At 43.8% G+C, this 18,384-nt stretch overlaps 1 protein-coding gene across 1 annotated transcript; it reads right to left on the bottom strand.

Annotated features, from left to right (window-relative positions):
- Positions 1–2,371: 2,371 nt before the first annotated feature.
- On the bottom strand, positions 2,372–17,332 carry LOC129330263 (vomeronasal type-2 receptor 26-like). The gene is made up of 7 exons (XM_054980301.1): positions 17,224–17,332; positions 15,775–16,082; positions 13,820–14,158; positions 12,481–12,750; positions 10,570–10,620; positions 9,635–9,761; positions 2,372–3,279 (listed from the first exon to the last, which is right to left on the bottom strand). Exons 1-7 carry the CDS (start codon positions 17,330–17,332, stop codon positions 2,372–2,374), a joined length of 2,112 nt encoding a protein of 703 aa, XP_054836276.1.
- Positions 17,333–18,384: the final 1,052 nt, after the last annotated feature.

The following is an 18,384-nucleotide window of genomic DNA, read 5'->3' as shown; positions in this document are numbered from 1 at the left end:
GGGCGAAGAGGGAAGAAATGTTGTTAGGTCAGCAACACTTCCAGGTAAAACCCAGAGAAATGACCCATGACCAAACTTGGGTGATGGCTGGAGGAGAGCCTGCTGCACTTTCCCTGTGAATATGGGTTCTCTAAGTGCTAAGGAGGCCGGTACAAGGACATGTTTGGTTACGTTCAGCTGTTTGTGTTCGGTGTTGGCAACGAATACTGAATAGCTTGTTCGGGGTTTTTTTTTTTCATTCGTGCCCAAGTCTACTCAAAACCTGAGTTCGATCCTGGTGGAAGCCGGGTTCACATAGTCGGCTCAAAGTTGACTCAGCCTTCCATCCTTCCGAGGTCAGTAAAATGAGTACCCAGTTTCCTGGGGGTAAAGTGTCGATGACTGGGGAAGGCAATGTCAAACTGCCCCATAACAGAAGTCTGCCGAGAAAATGTCGTGATGCAACATCCCCCCATGAGTCAGTAATGACTCGGTGCTTGCACAGGGGACTTCCTTCACATTTACCTTTCCCCAAAGGAAACAAACATGTGAAGATCTGTTGCTAGAAGTAGCTGAAGTTGTTTGGGATCGTTCACCAAATGATGAGGTGTGTTTGTACCTTTCAGATAGACAAATACAATCTCAGGGTACTATCAGGTTTCTCACTTGGAACATTGCAAGCTGGGCATACAAGAAGCCGGATGCCTCCTTTAAAGAAGAAATAGTCTCCTTTGATATCATACTGTTTCAAGAAACTTGAGCTAGGGTCTTGGTGACGCTTAATGGATATACTATATGTTAACTCCATGCATCTGATGGAGGAGAAGGGGTAGAATTAGTGGGGGCTTGCTAGTCTTATTTCTGCGAAATTTCAGGCCACAGTCACCAAATTGGATCCATTCATCCAGTGAGCCAAGGCTACAGTTATTACGTCTAGTCATCATCACAGGGTGGAAATATACATTAAGTCCCTAGAGGTGCTCAAGTGAACCTCATTTCATGTGTTCCCCCTCCAACTTTCCATACACTCGTTCGCACAGTCACATTTCAATTTTCTCCGCATGAACTCATTCACGTGTTCCATATCAGTTCCTCCTCAACTGCTAAAAGTATCCCAATTTCCCCCACCTCCCCCTTCAATTCATTGAAATGCTCATCTTGACACTCATCACCCAGCTCTCTGGCACCTCTGTTTTTAACCATGTGAGCATATTCTGTGATGATGAGTGGACTTACACAGTTATGTGATACCTATATAACTTCTCATACACAAGGACCTCCATCGTCGTTAACCCTTAAAGAACTTCTGGGCTAGACAGGCAGAGGCTGGGATAGTATAACTATTTATGTCGTAGTATATTAATTTATGTCATTCATAGTCTGCCTTTCTCATTGAGATGCAAGGTAGATTACACCGTGTGAGATTAGTACAATCAGTATCAAGCACATTTCAATACAGTATCAAGGACATTTCCATAAACAATGCTATAGGGTACATCGATACAAGCTTTAAAAACATAGTATTAGCAAGAATCCAATACCAAGTAGAAAAAATACTGAAACAGAACACAATCAATTCTAACATTAGACAACATGGAGCACAGGTTGTACATAGGAGTACATATTAAAAGCAAGAGATAATATGTAAGGCAATATAGTGATGAAGTCTCTGGTCCCTAACTCATTAGCAAAGCATCTGAGACCCCATCCCTACAATACAGCCCTCCCATTTGAGCAAAAATCCTTTTAGAATACTTTGGTTTTGCATCAGTGGGGGCTCTCCTGACCTCCTCTGGCAGGTCATTCCACAGGATAGGGGCCACCACAGACCCCTCACACTGAAACTTGTAAAAGGGGCACTCCCGCTGGTTTTGTGGCTGGTATGAATTCAATCTGCTGCTTCAACTACATGTTAGAATCTGCTTTGAACTTTCACCCCCTGACCTACTTTTCATCACTCACTCCTGGACTGGATTTTGCCCATTTTATCTCTTCAGGATCAGCCTCATATGTTTTCTTTCTCTCCTTTATTCCCTCAAAGCACTACGGGCTTGCTCATCAGCTAGCCAGCCCTTCTTTGACAGTATTTCCCCAACAAACAACACTTCATGGGCAGGTAGGCTTGTTTAAGGTTTAGCTTTTATTTATGGTGCTGCCTCATTTTGCTATTCTTGCTTTTCCATTTTTCCATTCTGTATCTTGTTAGGGAAATAAAGATCTTTCTTAGTTAGTTCCCCTCTCAAACTATTTTCCAAAACAATACGGAAATACCATCCCCGCCCCACATGCTATTTTGACACAGGAACCTAAACCCAACTGTTTAAAAACAAACCTGCACATCTAGTTTGACCCATAGTTAACAAGAAATCAAACAAGTAGAGAATATTCAGATTTAGGTCCCTTTTTTGTTCCTTATAAGATGATCTCTGTTATTGAGATCAGGTCTCAGAACAATAATATAGCACTTGGGGAGAAAGATGCAACCCAGGAGACCAGCTCCAGAGACCAGGATGGAGAAGACCTCCACAGCCACCATAGACTTCCCTTTAGTGCTCAGATAGGTGGGCACAAATGAGACCCACACGCTGCAGAACACCAGCATGCTGAAGGTGATTAATTTGGCTTCATTGAAGCTATCGGGCAGCTTCCTAGCTAGAAAAGCTACGATGAAGCTCATAACGGCCAGAAAACCCATATAACCCAGGACAATGTAAAACATAGTAACTGACCCTTCATTACATTCCACTATGATCTCTTTCACCAACGAATGGAAATCCAAGCTGGGGAATGGGGGAGAGGTTCCCAACCAAATTGAACAGATGACAACTTGTATGAGGGGACAGGCCAGCGCAATGGAATTTACCCATTGACCCCTCAACAGTTCCCTTGTCGTGTTTCCTGGCTTAGTGGCCATAAATGCCAAAACAACTGTGACAGTTTTTGCCAAGATGGAAGAAACGGCAACAGAAAAGATTATGCTGAATGTAGTTTGTTGGAGAAGGCAGGTGGCCTTCTTGGGTTGACCAATGAATAGGAAGGAGCAGAGAAAACCAAACAGGAGAGAGTTGAGGAGGACATATGTTAGCTTTCGGTTGTTGGCTTTGACAATCGGCGTGTCCCGATGTTTAATGACCGTTGCCAGGACTACTGATGTGATGAGAAACAGCAAAAGAGCAAGAGAAGCCAAAAGAGCCCCCCAAATCTCTAGATAGGAAAGGAAATGTATGGCCTTGGAGATACATCCATCTTGGTTCTTGTTTGGGTATTGATCTTCTGGGCATGGGACACAGCGATCAGCATCTGAAACAAACAACCATCAATGAAGTTATCTACAGGACATGTTCACAGTGTAGTCTCGAGTAGAGATGGGCACGAACAGAAAAAAACCCGAACATGATGTTTGTTGTTTGTTGCCATCCACGAACAGGGACTCACGAACAACCATGAACATGGCCCTGTTCACGAACTGATCATGGGGGCCAGCAGGCTCTCCTCCAGCCATCATCCAAGTCAAGATTCCTACTGCACCACTCCCAGAAACCTGACCTGAGCAGGCAGCAGGAAAGGTACCAATAATAAATAATAGCTTGGCCCAGAACCTGGCAGCAGCCCTGGAACTTGAAGGGGTAGATCCCTATCCCACCACACGCAAAGAAAATTCAAGCTTCAATGCACTCTATCAAAATGCCAGAAACAGCTGTCTCTCTACTGGCTGCAAAGACAGAGCTGGGAACATCCCTCCCCCCTGCTCTTTGTTCCCTTGTAACAAATTTGGAGCTCCACACTTGAAAGGAAGACCTGCCTATCAAGCTAAATTGGGCTTAGTTTGGGGTTTCCAGGGCAACAGCAGGAGTTCAGCTAGAGTTCAGGCAGTCCCTGCCTCTGGTTGCCAAGGGAATTGATTGCAGGTGCCGGACTGTCTGGCTTGACAAACAGCAATGAACGAGGCTTGCAACAACCACCTGTTCGTTTAGAATGGGGCCTCATGAACAGCTTGTTCGTGAACAGCAGATTGGGCTGTTCATGGCTTTTTTTTGTTCGTATTGCTGTTCATGCCCATCTCTAGTCTCGAGTTGACCCTCACCCAATGAGATGGAACGATACACTGGCCAGACGAGTGTAAGCCAGTGGTTCTCAAACTGTGGACTCAGGGCATATGCATGGATCAAAATTCTCTTTCACAGGTGGATTGAGAGTCCAGGGGGAAGAAGAAGGAATAGTGTTAGAATGCTCTGCAATGCTTTGTGGAAAATTTAGGTTTGCCGCTGAATAAAGTGAGAAGTGAACATGAAATACAGCCAATTACTCCAGCAATGCTACATATTTATAAATACTAAATTTGAAAAATAGAATAGAAACAGATTTGGTGTTAATTGATGGGAGATTCCTGTGTTTTATGTCAGGTAAGGAGAAAGTAGCATGAAGTTACTTTGCAAGTGTCTCCCAAAAAGTTCAGGAAGTTTGAGTATCACTAGTATTAACCTAAGGGTGAAATTCCCCTTCGATGAATCTTTGTTTCTGATCCTGAAACTTAGAAGAATGGGGTCTAAAAGGATTCTGCACAACTTGTTGAGAAAGATGAGCACACTTCCAGACTCACATCTAGAGGGGACAAAGTTCTGCAAGAAAAAGTCACCTGTGGCTGAACAAACAGACAAAACCTCAGAAATTGATTTGTGATTTATTGTCAAAGGCTTTCACGGCCGGAGAACGATGGTTGTTGTGGATTTTCCGAACTGTATAGCTGTGGTCTTGGCATTGTAGTTCTTGATGTTTCGCCAGCAGTTGTGACTGGCATCTACAGAGGTGTAGCACCAAAAGACAGAGATCTCTCAGTGTCACAGTGTGGAGAAGATGTGCAGAAGATCTTCTTCACACTGTGACACTGAGAGATCTCTGTCTTTTGGTTCTACACCTCTGTAGATGTCAGTCACAACTGCTGGCGAAATGTCAGAAACTACAATGCCAAGACCATGGCTATACAGCCCGGAAAATCCACAACAACCATTGATTTGTGATTGTTCTTGAAATTATGACCTGTTGAAAGGAAGAGGAACAAAGGCAAAAATTGTACGGAGCATAATCTGAGCAAGACAAGCTCTGATTCTGGATTAAGGCTGTCATACCCAGATTTCTGCAAGAAGCACTGAACTACCTACCCAGATCAGCTGTTGGAACCATTGGCCATAGCTGCCAAACTGGTTCAGATGTCGACTACTAAAACTGGAAATATGCCCCATAAAAAATTAGATGTAAAAAGCAGACCTTGCTGACTATAGCAGGAAAGTCCTCAAATTTTGTACTGAAGAATCAGTTTTATACTATACAGACTGCCGGTGGATTTGGTGGTATAGGGAGAGAATGTAGAATTTAGAGATATTCCTTTATATTTAACTGTTTTAAGGAATTACTTTGCGGACTTGCCCTAAGACCACACGACAGTAGGGTGTTTAAGAACAAGGCTTTGAGACTACCTTATAAGATGTTTCCGCTGCTATTTTAACTCATTCCTCATTCTGTCATTCCATCGGTGGAACCAGAAGTATTGCAGGTGGTGTCCATAAGGACTAGACCTGAGGGCAGAAGTCTGGGACCAGAGTTCATGGCTTCTTCAGGGGGATGAAAAAACAGGCTTTAGCTAGAGATGCCACAACATTCAAATCAAATGTGTTCAGACAGTGGCCATTTCCACACATCTTACCTGCCTGTGGAACATCGCTCAAAAGACCCGGAAGACAGCATCTTCTCGCACGAAAACGCACCAGGAAGACGCTGTTATCTGGGAGTTTTGCACGAAATCGTGCAATACTCCTGGATAACAGCGTCTTCCTGGCATGATTTCACACAAGGCGATGCTGTCTTCAGGGTCTTTCACGCGATGTTCCGCAGGCAGGTAAGATGTGTGGCAACGGCTAATGTTCAGACGTGAGAATCAGATGTCAACTGATCACTCATATGTTCGGTTAACACCGAACAACTCAAAATCTGCTGAACAATGTACTTCAATTCTTTTAAAACAGAGCGCATGCCGAAACACTGCTTATCCAAAAATATTGGCACCTAAAGACTACTGATAATAACACCAAATAGTATGTTTTTAAAAAACATAGCATTTATTTATGCCTGATTAACATGATTTTCACTTATCTGACTGCCTTTGTCTGCATGCAAGACAGCAAGCCACCATTTCCCCAGCATTTCCCCTTGTTGTGTGACTGGAGGGCTTTTCTAAAACATCGGTAATTGCTGTAGTGAAAGAGCGCGTTAACATACAAACAATCTTTTGTCACATCTAGGAATCCTGTTTGCTTTTTTGAATCCTATTTTTCTCATGTGAGACATGTTATTTTGTTTGTTTCCTGCACAGAACTGTGCCAAGGAGACCTGATCCCCACAAAAACCGGCCCACCCCAATGCCATAGAGAGGCATGCCGTAGAGAGGCATGCCATAGAGAAGCATACACCTGAATGCTTCCCAGAACCAAGGGTGTGCCCTCCTTGTGCCCCATTGGCTGCACAGCCAATAAGTGGTTGGTTTTGGCAAACTCCTTTTATCAACAGATGCCTTGAGGGACTCTCCAAACTTTCCTGCCCATCTTATTTTTTAAAAAAAATTCTATTTATTTATTTTAAAACTTTAAACTAAAGGAATTAGGTAAAGGCATGAGTTTTTGTTTAGTTATTTATTTTCAGATCAACAACTCGAACTCTGCTTGCGGCCAGCAAGGTATCTTATCAAAAGTTCCAGCTTCGTATCTTTCCACTCAATTAGTACTTTATTATTCTACCCTATCCATATTTATTAAAAGAAACTTAAGCTTCCTGATACAGTATGAAACAGGCAAAAATAGGATGGCCAATTAGAGACAGTCTCAAAAAATTCCAGCTCACCCCCAAAGCAACCAGGTAGATTGATAATGTATACAACTCAGTTAACACACATTAATAGAGAAACCCCCCAAACCTATACCAAATATTGTGATAGTTCACATATGTGTCTTTCCCATTGAAATGAAATCCTGCCCTCTCATACTCAGCCTTAAGGCAACCCCTGGTGGGGTTTTCATGGCAAGAGACTAATAGAGGTGGTTTGCCATTGCCTGCCTCTGCAGCTCTGGTCTTCATTGGAGGTCTCCCATCCAATTACTAACCAAGGCTGACCCTGCTTAGCTTCTGAGATCTGATGAGATCAGGCTCTCCTGAGCTATCCAGGTCAGGTCTTGCCCATTAAAGACAACTTTTTCTTTGACAGAGAGCTCTAACATTGCTCTGGTCCATATTTCAATCTGTGGCATAGCTATTGCTTTTGAAGAATTATTTGCTTAGCTATTACCAAGGCTCATAAGATTTAGAGCATTTTAAAAAATGGGATGTGAAAGGAGGACTGTGGCAGTTTGAGAACTATTAATGTGTGATTATATAAAGGGGAGAGAGAAGTAACTTTACCACTAATGGGGAAACTTAGTTATTAATTAATCTAAGCTAATATTATTATTATGAAGAATGTATTAAAAATAGATAGGTTAAATAGTGAGGTATAGATTGGATATATTAGAGAATTTAAGATATAGAAGAATTTGAATATGCTTAGAATAAAGGATATAATATATTTAAGATTTAGAAGAATATAGTTAAAAGCAATTTAAATAATAAGATGGGTTAAGGGTTGGAAAGCTGTTGGAAGTCTATAAGGAGGGGGGAAAGGGTGGGGGTGGATATAATTTAGGAAATATGCGGAATTTGTGTAAAATTTATATACTCACCAATAAAAATTTTTCAAAAAAAAAGATTTAGAGCATTTTGAGAGGTTCCAGGAAGAAAGAATGTACTCGAATACTGCAGTAAGTAAATTAAGATTCAGTGAACATTCTAGTGTAGTAGTAGTAGTTTATTTTCCACGGTCAGGGCCCAGCAATTTACAAAAACACCAATAAAGGGTACCACAGAAGAAAATAAAACATCAATAAAACCATTCACAATACCTGGGTAAAATCATTCATGATACAATAGTATAAACTTTAAAATTCTCAGTAAAATCAGACACTAAGGATTTCCTGATCCTTCAAGCAATCCAGCCAAATCTGGCTACCTGAAGCATGTTCTTCGGATGTCCGTCTGAAAAGAAACCCCTCAGAGTGCATATCCTTTGGCTACGGGTAAGGGGCAAAGTTGAAAAGAGAGGAAGAGATTTGCAAAGATTGCAGTCAAACATAATGTGTTCTAATGATTCTATCCCTTCCTCACACATATCCTTTCCTCATAAGGGATTTTTTAAAACTTTCCTTCGAGGACAGTGTAAAACTGACATGTCTATTAATTTGTACTCAACATAACATGATAATTAGACATAACCGTGACTTATGTAACCAGTATGCTCTTGGCAATTTATATTGACATCATTTCCAACACGACGTGGAAGTAACACGTCACCTTGGAAGCCAATCGATTAAAAATTGGCTCCCAATTTAGTGTTTGGGCTTGATTGTTACCCAATTGACCCCTGGCATGACCCATTACTTCTGCTTTGAGCCTGGAATGACGTTATTCCAGGAGCAACACAGGGCGTTCTGGAGTGTGCTCATGAGAGATGACTGCCCTCTGCCACAACTCCCCCCCATAAACCCCTCCATCCCTTGCTTTCATCCTCATGGGACTTGACAACCCTACCAAAGCTGCAAGGCCTCTGGTAGGAAAGCAATGGATTAATTGCAGATCCTGTCAATGAAGGCTCAAAAAATGGAGTTAATTTTAAGAAATAATGTTCTGAGAATATACATAGCTAGGTCTTTAATCAGATAGATTAGCTTGGGGACAGAGTTCCTTTTTAGGATGTTACTTTTTCCCCACCATGTTAAAGTTAAAGGTTAAATACTTTTTAAAAATATGGTTGTGATACTTAATGAGACCGTGTCCTCTATGTTTCTGCAAACTATTAAATTTAAATATTTCAGTTGCTGTGTGGTCCAGAGGAAGGGCAAGTGGGTTGATAGGAACAGTTCTAATTGTCATTGCTGTTGATTTCTCCCAGTATATTTTATATCTTAAAGGTTTCCAAAAGTAGTAATGAGATCCATTCATTTAGGAGCTGTGTGTTCTAGGTCTTTCATCATCATGCAAAGCTACTTTGACTTATGTTTTATCTATCGTTATTCGCTTAAAGGTTTTATCAATATGTATTGCACTGGCACACGGCTCAAGAACAAAGTTAAACACTAAGAGGGACAAGGAGCAACCAGCTTTCCTTTGCAGAGTTATAAGGAGAAATGTGAATATTAGTATAGACTTTTGAAAGAGCAGTTAGCGATCAAAGAGCCATATGATGCAACACAGGGAAATGCTAGCTACCGCTGTAGGAAATTCAGTTACATTGTACTGCACTGATAGAAGGAATACAGTAAAGCAACCTGCCGAACAGGCATCAACAGGTTGACAAAGAGTCACCCAAAAATCAGGTCCCTGTTCACAGATGGTGAAGGAGATGTGAGCAGAACTAGCAGGTATTTGAGTGTCCTAGCTGAAGTGCATTACCGTGCTATGGGGAGAAGACTATTAAGTGCCAAGTCTTAACCTAACCGATGTTCATGCCACTTGCAAATCTGCTCAAGTTAAAACACCTTCTCCACTTTAACATGGGTTTCAAGACAAGCTAATCTACCTGCGTAGTTAGAAATGGCCCCTTCCGCACAACGGAAACATTCATAACAGCAAACCGGCGCCCCTTCTTGAACTGTCCTGCTGTAACCCGGCAAGCAGCTCTCCACACACCTAGAAGAGGGCAACTTCTAAACAGAAAAAGAAGAACTGGTGAGGTGTTCTACATGGCTGCAATACCTTCCTTGCACCCAGGAGGACTCAGAGTTACTGGGAAGAATTTTCTTCTGCATGTTGGGAAGAATTGTCAGCTTAGGAGAGCAAATATTCTCCATAAAATTGCCTTTGTATTGTTAAAAAAATGAAGGCTCAGGAGGCCACATCCTCCTGACACAATAGCAGCTGCAAGCAATGCAGAGATTTTAAAAAGGGCATTCCTATGCCGTCCAATGCTGCCACCATCATCCCCTGCTCCTCCCACTTTTTCCCACTGCACCACAACAGCAAGTTCAACAGTATGCTGCATCGTTGAGGGCCCCCCTCCTCCAACTTTGCTTTCCCTCCCAAGCTGTGCAGTAATGCCACTATTTGGTTTAAAAGGGAAATGGAAAAAAGCCCTTTAAAGGGCAAACAAGGAGGAAGAACTTTCAAACCAGAGCTTAGCTGCAGCACCGCCCCCCCCCAATCCCAATCACTGGTTTCCCTTTATGACCAGATTAAAGCAGGTTTGTTTTTAATCTGTTTTAAAGGGGGATGTCCTGGGGACACCACAAGCTGTACTGAGAATTCTCTAATTCTCCCATGACTCGAGAATATTCACTTCTTCCACACCTGGGTAGCCCAAACAATCGCATCCGTGTTAATGATGAAACCTTGGCTTGGGAGAGCTCTAGGATCCATCCTTCCAACTTTCACTTGAGCTGAAGATTGATTTGGGAAGAAGATCAAGTTCAGAATATCATAGCCAGTGGATCTCTTGCCACTTTCAGCAAAAATTACTTCCTCTCCTGCACTGTTGTTGAACTGGATGTTCCTCAAAGAGGCATGAATCTGAAATAAAAGAGATGCTTTTAGAGAGAGAAGACTTGTCATGAGTTCAGATCGGAGACTATGGACTGGATAGCATGAAGAAAGCTGGGGAGGGGGAGGAGGAATGCTCTTTCTTTTGGGGGGCAAAGGTGGCTTTACGGATTATCTTGTGAGGAACCCTCTGTATTGCGTACATCTACTAATGGGGTGGAATTCTGCCGTAAATGCAAGATAGTCACAGGGATCAGAGGCCAGCCCAATCAGGATAACTTTTAAACTTCTTTGGACACACACGAAAGCAATGGAAGTCCAGCAGAATTCATAAAAAGCCAGCAGTTCTGCATACTGGGCAATTGGGTCAACTTCAAAAAACTACACTACACATGCAAATGGCCAAGCCAGGTTGGCTGGAAGTGCAGATCCCATTATGTTTAAACTCCAGTAGGAGGTTAAGAAAGATTTCACTTGCAGCAGCAGCAGCTGTGATCGGGGTGAGGTGGGGACAGAGGGAAGCAGAGGGAGAAGAGGGGTTATCAATGGTGAAGTCCTTTCCCTCTGACACCAAGGCCAGACAGGGCAGCTAGAAAGGTGGCTGAGACAGCCTCACCTAGGAGCAAGGGAACCCTGAATGAGATTGCGTACATTAATTAGAGTTATAGAAGAACCCAGAACTGTGGAGTACTTAGTTTCTTTTGGATGTACCAGTAGCACTGACTAGGGGTGTGCACGCTGAAAATATTCGGATTTCCTGCTTTGGGTTTACCCGAGGCTGGAAAAACATTCAGAAATACCCCAAACCTCCCTGTAAATTAACCTACTTTTATGAGAAATGGCACCCTTTCCTGGATTTTCTCACAAAAAATGATCTTTTAACCACAAAACTACCTTACTATGTGATCATTAATCCAGAGAATTAAATGTATGTATTTAAGTATTTAGTAAATGAAAAGCCACTAATGGATATACTTATTGTTTAAACTAGAAATTTATAACAATGCATGTTTGTATTATTTAGTCAATTGTGGAATTTTATGGCAATATTACGAACAGTTAAAAATTGAAGATGGTTGTATTTTGTTGTATTTTGTGATATTTTTATTTTTGAAAAAATTAATAAAAAAAAAGAAAAGAAAAAAGAAATACCCCAAACCCAAAGCGGCAAGCTGCTTCGTATTCGGGTATTTGAATTGCTTCGGAATGCTGCGTTAAGATTCAGAGCATTCCAAAGTGATTCAGGGGGCTGGGTTTTCTCCCAGCACCCCCACCCACTCCCACCTAAAATCTTGCTCTTTCCCCCTCCCCTCCAGCACACATACCTGGCCCTTTAAAGAGTCCTTTAAACTAGCACCTGGCAGGTGGCAGGGGTGATTCCCCCCTGCCACCTGCCAGCTGCTACTTTAAAGGGCGGGCACTGCAGGGCTGCTCCAACACCCGGCAGAAGAAGCCTGGTGGTGACTTCCCCGGTGCTGAGAGTGAGGGGAGATTCCCCCCACCCACCCACCTGGAGAGCAAGTGGGCCAGACTGCTTCTCTCCGAAGTCAAAAAGACAGGGAGATTTTCCCCGTCTCTTTGACATTGGGGAGAAAAAGCCTGGCGGCGCCGAATCTCATGATGCAAAAGGGAGGGGAAATTCCCCCCCCCTCTCTCTCCGGGAAAGCAAGCACGCTGGGCTGTTTCTCTCCGGTGTCAAAGAGACAGGGAAAATCTCCCTGTCTCTGTGACATTGGGGAGAAGAAGCCTGGTGGCGCAGACTTTCCCAATGTAAAAGGGAGGAGAAATTCCCCCCCCCCACTAGGAGAGCAAGCGTGCTGGGCTGTTTCTCCCATGCCCGGCGAGGAGGTACAGGATTATGCCTGCTTCCTCACTGCCCCTTTCACTCACCGCTGACGGGACCAGGCATTTCCGCAGCCCTGTGAGCGGCAGTTGAAGGGAGCACCTGGTGGGTACTCGCAGGCATTTGTCTGCATCCCCGCTGCCCCATTCAGCCACCATGGGCGGGGCCGGAGAGTTCCCTGGTCCCATCCGTGGAGGATGAAGGGAGCATCCAGTGAGGATTCGCAGGCATTTGCCTGCATCCCCACTGCCTCCTTCGCCTGCAGATGTCGGGGCTGAAGAGTTCCTCAACCCCAGCACCGGCGGGCGAACGGGGCACTGAGTGGGGAGATGCAGGCCTATGCCTGCACGTCCCCGCCACCTCCTTTGCCCATGGATGTTGGGGCTGAACAGTTCCTCAGCCCCAGCACCAGTGGGTGAACTGAGCACTGAGCAGGGAAGTTCAGGCTTAGGCCTGCATCCCCACCGCCTTCTTTACCCGCCGCTGTCGGAGCTGAGGAGTTCCCTGATCCCGACAGCGGCTCCAGCACTCAGCTGCTCATTGGAGAAGGCCCTGACAAGCAGGTGATTCAGGGGTTTAACTGTCACTATGGCAGGAAAATGGGCATTTAAAGTACTTGAGCCGAAGCATTACGAATACTTCCGGAAACTTCGTTCAGCATTTCCGAATCGGGGCCAGCATGAGAGCTCCTATTCAGAAATCCCGAAGATTTCCAGATCGGTCCAATTCGGGAATTTTACCTGAATCACATTCCCAAAGTGCCAACCCCTAGCACTGACCCCTCACTTCACTGACCCAAGCAGCAAGGCAGTTTAGTAGGGGAGAGGACTGCCCATTCCTTTACACAAGAGCCGCATGTCAGAGGAAGGACGTTACCTGCCATGGCTGGATATCCAGAAGCCTCTTGCCGTTTCCCATCCTTGCATGCTTTGATCCAAATGGGTACATGGCATGTAGTGCATGAGCCACAGAATAGACGGCATTGTAGATATTGTAACTGTTGCCAGTCATGCTCATTTCGAATACAGCGGGTGTCAAGTTCTCAATATTCTCCTTCCCTGTACAGTATGGTAATCCCATACTAATTACATGTGGTTCCAGAATCAAACAACAAAATGCAAGTTTCCACCACTTGCTGATAAAGACATCTCCTTGGGGTTTGTATGGATCTAAAGTCTGGAGAAAACTGCGAAATCCAGGCACATCTCTCGCGTGTCCTCTGAAGGACAGAGCACCGTGGAAGGGCTGAACAGCCCCCCAGTCAAAGAAAAACCCCACTGCAGCAAATTCCCACTGGCTCGTCACAATCCAGACCTTCTCAAAAGAAGTTTTAGTCTCTTGTTTGTATCTAAAAAGAGGTCTGATTAAATTCCGTATGGCGTTTACGTCACCAGAGACAACCACCACTTTGGCTTCTGTCTGCAAAACCGCTGAAACTAGATTGAAATAGTCAGTAATAGGAGCATGAACCATAGAGAGTTCTGACAAGGTCCTTTTTGTGAACTCGACACAGATGTCGTTCTGGGCAAGCATTGGTGTCAGGGCCTGGATGAAATTTTCCCCGCTGTCATCATCAGGAGCAATGATCCCAATCCAGTTCCAATGGAAATGAAGGAGTAAGCGGATTAATCCCAAATACTGGTGGACTTCACTGGGGTCAATTTGGTAGAAGGAAGGGAATAGAGTTCTCTCCCTCAGAATGGGGTTGAATGAACTGTAACCCAGCTGGTGGAGGAGAGGAAGAGTTTTAGTTGAAAAATTAATTTTTAAGTGATATGTGATGTGTTCAGGAGTCCACAGAAACCAGGGCTGTGGAGGTAAAATCCCAGACCCCGATGGCTGGATTTCCCTCACTCCTTATCAAAAATTCCCCTCAGATGTCAAATCTTGGCACAGGCCAGCCTACCGACCTAGCAGGATTAGAACAATGTTGAGTCAAGGAAGGAACTGGGCTGCAATAAATAATAATAAGAAAGTGAAAAGGGGGGGAAATCCTTCGAGGACACTTTGGGAGGTGACAAAAGCCCTGTGACTTGGAATGGGAAAATTAAGGATGAGTTGGGTGGAGAGAAGACCATGTGGGAGACATGGACACTTGAGATCAATACAGGGTTTGAGGTTCTAACAAGGAGGCACATTATCCCATCCACTTTTCCTCAAGTAGGTTTACTGCCTAAACGAGTATATTTAATTAATGAAATTTGTTCTGCTTCCTGTGACCCCATTTACCTTTAGCCTATAACCATGGTGTTATTTGGGCACTGGTTCGCCAACCAGTGAGAAATTCCATGTATTATGTCCTTCCTGGGATTTGTTCCTAATGGAAGGGAAGAAAACTAGATCCTTGTGTATCTTTATATTTGATTGTTTTACATTTACAGGCAAAGCACAGGTGGAGGCAAAGAAATGCTCCTACCGGGCAACAGATCTGCTACCCCATAATATATTCCCAGAGAGAGAGAGAGAGAGAGAGAGAGAGAGAGAGAGAGAGAGAGAGAGATTCTGCATCCTCAAGTGGTTTAGCCAGATCCCCACCAATGGCTGCCTCCTCTCTTGCCACTTCACAACTCTGAACCCAAACCTGTCAGCTCTTTGTCTTGGTGTTTAACCTGCCCACATCTAAATGCTGTGCTTGTTTTCTTTACAGTCGCCAGTTAGCTGGCTGAAGGGGGCAGCTTTATAATGTCGCTTCTTCTTAGCCCTGATTAGCGTTTTGCAATCCATTTCTTGAGTATTGGAGGACTTCTACTGCAGAGAGAAAACCTTAGAACCCCTCCCCTTTTCACGCTCAATAAATTGTGCCTCAGTGATCAGGCATCACACAGATCCAAAGGAGATACACCCGCCCCACCCCCCCACCCCACACACTCACCTTATCATACTTGGTGTTTATGCATGTGATGGTGGACATTGAATCACAGAACTTTTGCTGTCAAGAATTTTTTATTCTTCGAGGTCCCACTAAACCCTTTAGGGTTTTTTGTTTGGGTACAAACCACAGCTGCTTCATACCGAATCAAGCTGGCAAGAGGTGACACCCTTTCAGACTGACTAGAGGTATTCTCAGGCCTTGAATGAGGGCTTCAGAAAATTGAGCATATCATTCCAATTCTCTGCAAGCATTTCCTCAGTTTTGGGTGGAGATTCTCAGATCCTAGTCTGACATTCTAAACACTACACATACAGGCTATACATTCTGATTATTGTCAGAAATATATTACTGAAGAGCCTGGTTCTCTACTCTCACATGTCCTTTCAGCACCCTAAAGATAGGCAGGCCCTATTGCCTCCCCTAACTGCATCCCTCAGCAAACCTTCTTGCTCTAGAAAAATCCCCTTACCTGTGGGATCTTGAAGAGGTCCAAGATATTGGCCATCTGGATTGAGATTCTGGAGTAGAGACTTCCAATGATGGAGAGCAGCTCTTCCTGTCTGCTGCATCTGTAGTTAGGAACCACTTGATCCCGTGCGGAGAGGAATGACAAGCTGACTTGGTAGGTCATACTGGCGAAGTAGGTGTCCTCGAAGATGCGGAAACCCAGCGTGACATTGGGGAGAAGTGCTGGATCCTTGTTGATCTCACTGATGGCAAATACCAGGGCCAGGATGTGCTGATAGTTTTTGGGCACTGGGCTGCAATGACAGTTAACTAGTAAAGGGGAATGGCAGAACTAAGGGTACAAAGGAAGGCCAACTGGCTCTGTACCCACTGCCTAAGATCAAACCCCCATTGGCCTAAAGACTACTTTAAAGTCCAATCTCCATAGATTTGCAGTAACATTTAAGGTTGTCAAAAACCTAGTCCACCATCTACATCCAGCTGCAATCCCTTCTCCCATCAGCTTTCTGTTTATCTCGCAACAAACCTCCCCAGTTCCCTAACTTTCCTAACCCTGGCTCCTCGCTTGCAGGTAGGGTGAGATATAAATCCAGATAGATAGATAGATAGATAGATAGATAGATAGATAGATAGATAGATAGATAGATAGATAGATAGATAGATAGATAGATAGATAGATAGATAGATAGATAGATAGATAGATAGATAGATAGATAGATAGATAGATAGATAGATATCAATACTAATTTATTAAACAAAATTCATTAGATAAAATAAGATAATTATGTTACAAAGATAAAGCACAGGAGAAATGACTCCTTAAAAATTATTGACATTAAAGTCTGGGTATAAGCAACTAAGGAGAGGGGATGAGAGCTAGTATATAATTTAGCTGTGCTGTTATATATTCTGAATATATCTATTAGCTAAAATGAAATTCCAATGTAGTGCCTGTATAAGTTTCTATGCACTTTCTGTATCTTTTCTTTTTAAATAAAATCTTCACTTTAAAAAAATATTAATACAATATATATAGTTCTTTTTTAAAAAAAAGTTATACCACATGCTCATAAGAAAAGATTTAAAGAACTGTGTTGCTCCTAGACACACACAACAGAGAACAGATCAACCTAGAGCAGAACCACAAGTGACAAAAGGCACAGATTGGACACTTGTCAGCTTCCCTCAAGTTTTGATGGGAAATGTAGGCAGCTTGGCGGAATGTTGGACAAGCGACAGTTGAAAAGTCCATTGGACAGCAGTCAGAGAGCGAAGCTGCGAGACCAGGATGCCTACATTTCCCATCAAAACTTGAGGGAAGCTGACAAGTGTCCAATCTGTGCCTTTTGTCACTTGTGGTTCTGCTCCTAGACTCCTTCTGAGAACAGTTACCGTGCAGGGAATAAAATTCTGGGTGGTTCTTTAAAAGTTACATCTGCAGCTGCAGTACTGAGGTAGGGCAAAACTCCGCCAACAAGGAGGTCTCCTGGCCTGTAATAGTCTTCTTGGAGCTTGGAGGGTCTGGTGAAGAGGCCCCTGGGCCCCTGTGTCCTGTGCATGGCTTGAGGCACAAACCAGGAGAAGAGCAGGGTACAAATTAGCAGCACAGCCATAGAAATCTTCATTCCTAAAATTGCAGGAGGGACCCTGAGAGGTCTGCGTTGGGGCTTTACATGGGAGGCAGAAAGCATCCAACATCAAAGTGGTCACTGCCCATCCCAGACTCACCTGAAAGGGATCATTTATAATGTTCTTGGTACACAAATATTTTGTCCTGATTTCTTTGTTATCTGCCTGGAGGGTGGAGAACAACAGGTGCTCAGTAGAAATTACTGTGATTTTTTATAATTTCAAGGGAGAAAAATAATTACATCTCAGTAGTGCTGGACTGTATTTGCACTTTGGCCAAAGAACACTTGATGGCGTAACTCTCTACTTTTCCTTTGGGCAGATGCATGTATTCAGGAAGTTGTCTTTAGCCACCAAGTTCTGGACTTAGGCCTGTGTGGAGTTGCCAACTTTCCTGCTATGGCTGCTGATCTCCTGTCACTGCATCTCATCCCCCACTGCTGCTCAAATGAATGGGGGCGAGGAGGGAAGAAATGTTGTTAGGTCAGCATCACTTCCAGGTAAAACCCAGAGAAATGACCCAGAGGGAAAAAACAGGGGTAGAAAAGATGACACAAGACGTAATATCAGGTCTGGCCCCAAACCCAGATGTGATATAAGTGTCTCGGATGATGTTCTGGCCATCCCCAAAAACTTTATGGTAAGTACCCAATTACTTACCATGGAGTTTTGAGGAATGGCCTTGACAAGCTTACATCAAATCAAGATTTTGACCAGACCTGACATTCTACAACAGGCAGCTCTGACTGCCAACCACAGACCTCCTGTGTTGTTCTATGGGACCTCCGGTTACCTGTGGGCAACGAATTTGGGAATGTATAACTCCAAGATCCATACTGCAATCCTGACTAAACTTCGATGATGGCTGGAGGAGAGCCTGCTGCACTTTCCCTGTGAATATGGGCTCTCTAAGTGCTAAGGGGGCCGGTAACGGGACATGTTTGGTTATGTTCAGATGTTTGTGTTCAGGGTCGGCAATGAA

Source organism: Eublepharis macularius, chromosome 5 (assembly GCF_028583425.1).
Source record: "Eublepharis macularius isolate TG4126 chromosome 5, MPM_Emac_v1.0, whole genome shotgun sequence".
Taxonomy (NCBI): Eukaryota; Metazoa; Chordata; class Lepidosauria; order Squamata; family Eublepharidae; genus Eublepharis; species Eublepharis macularius.
This window is presented reverse-complemented; position numbering and strand designations above follow the sequence as displayed.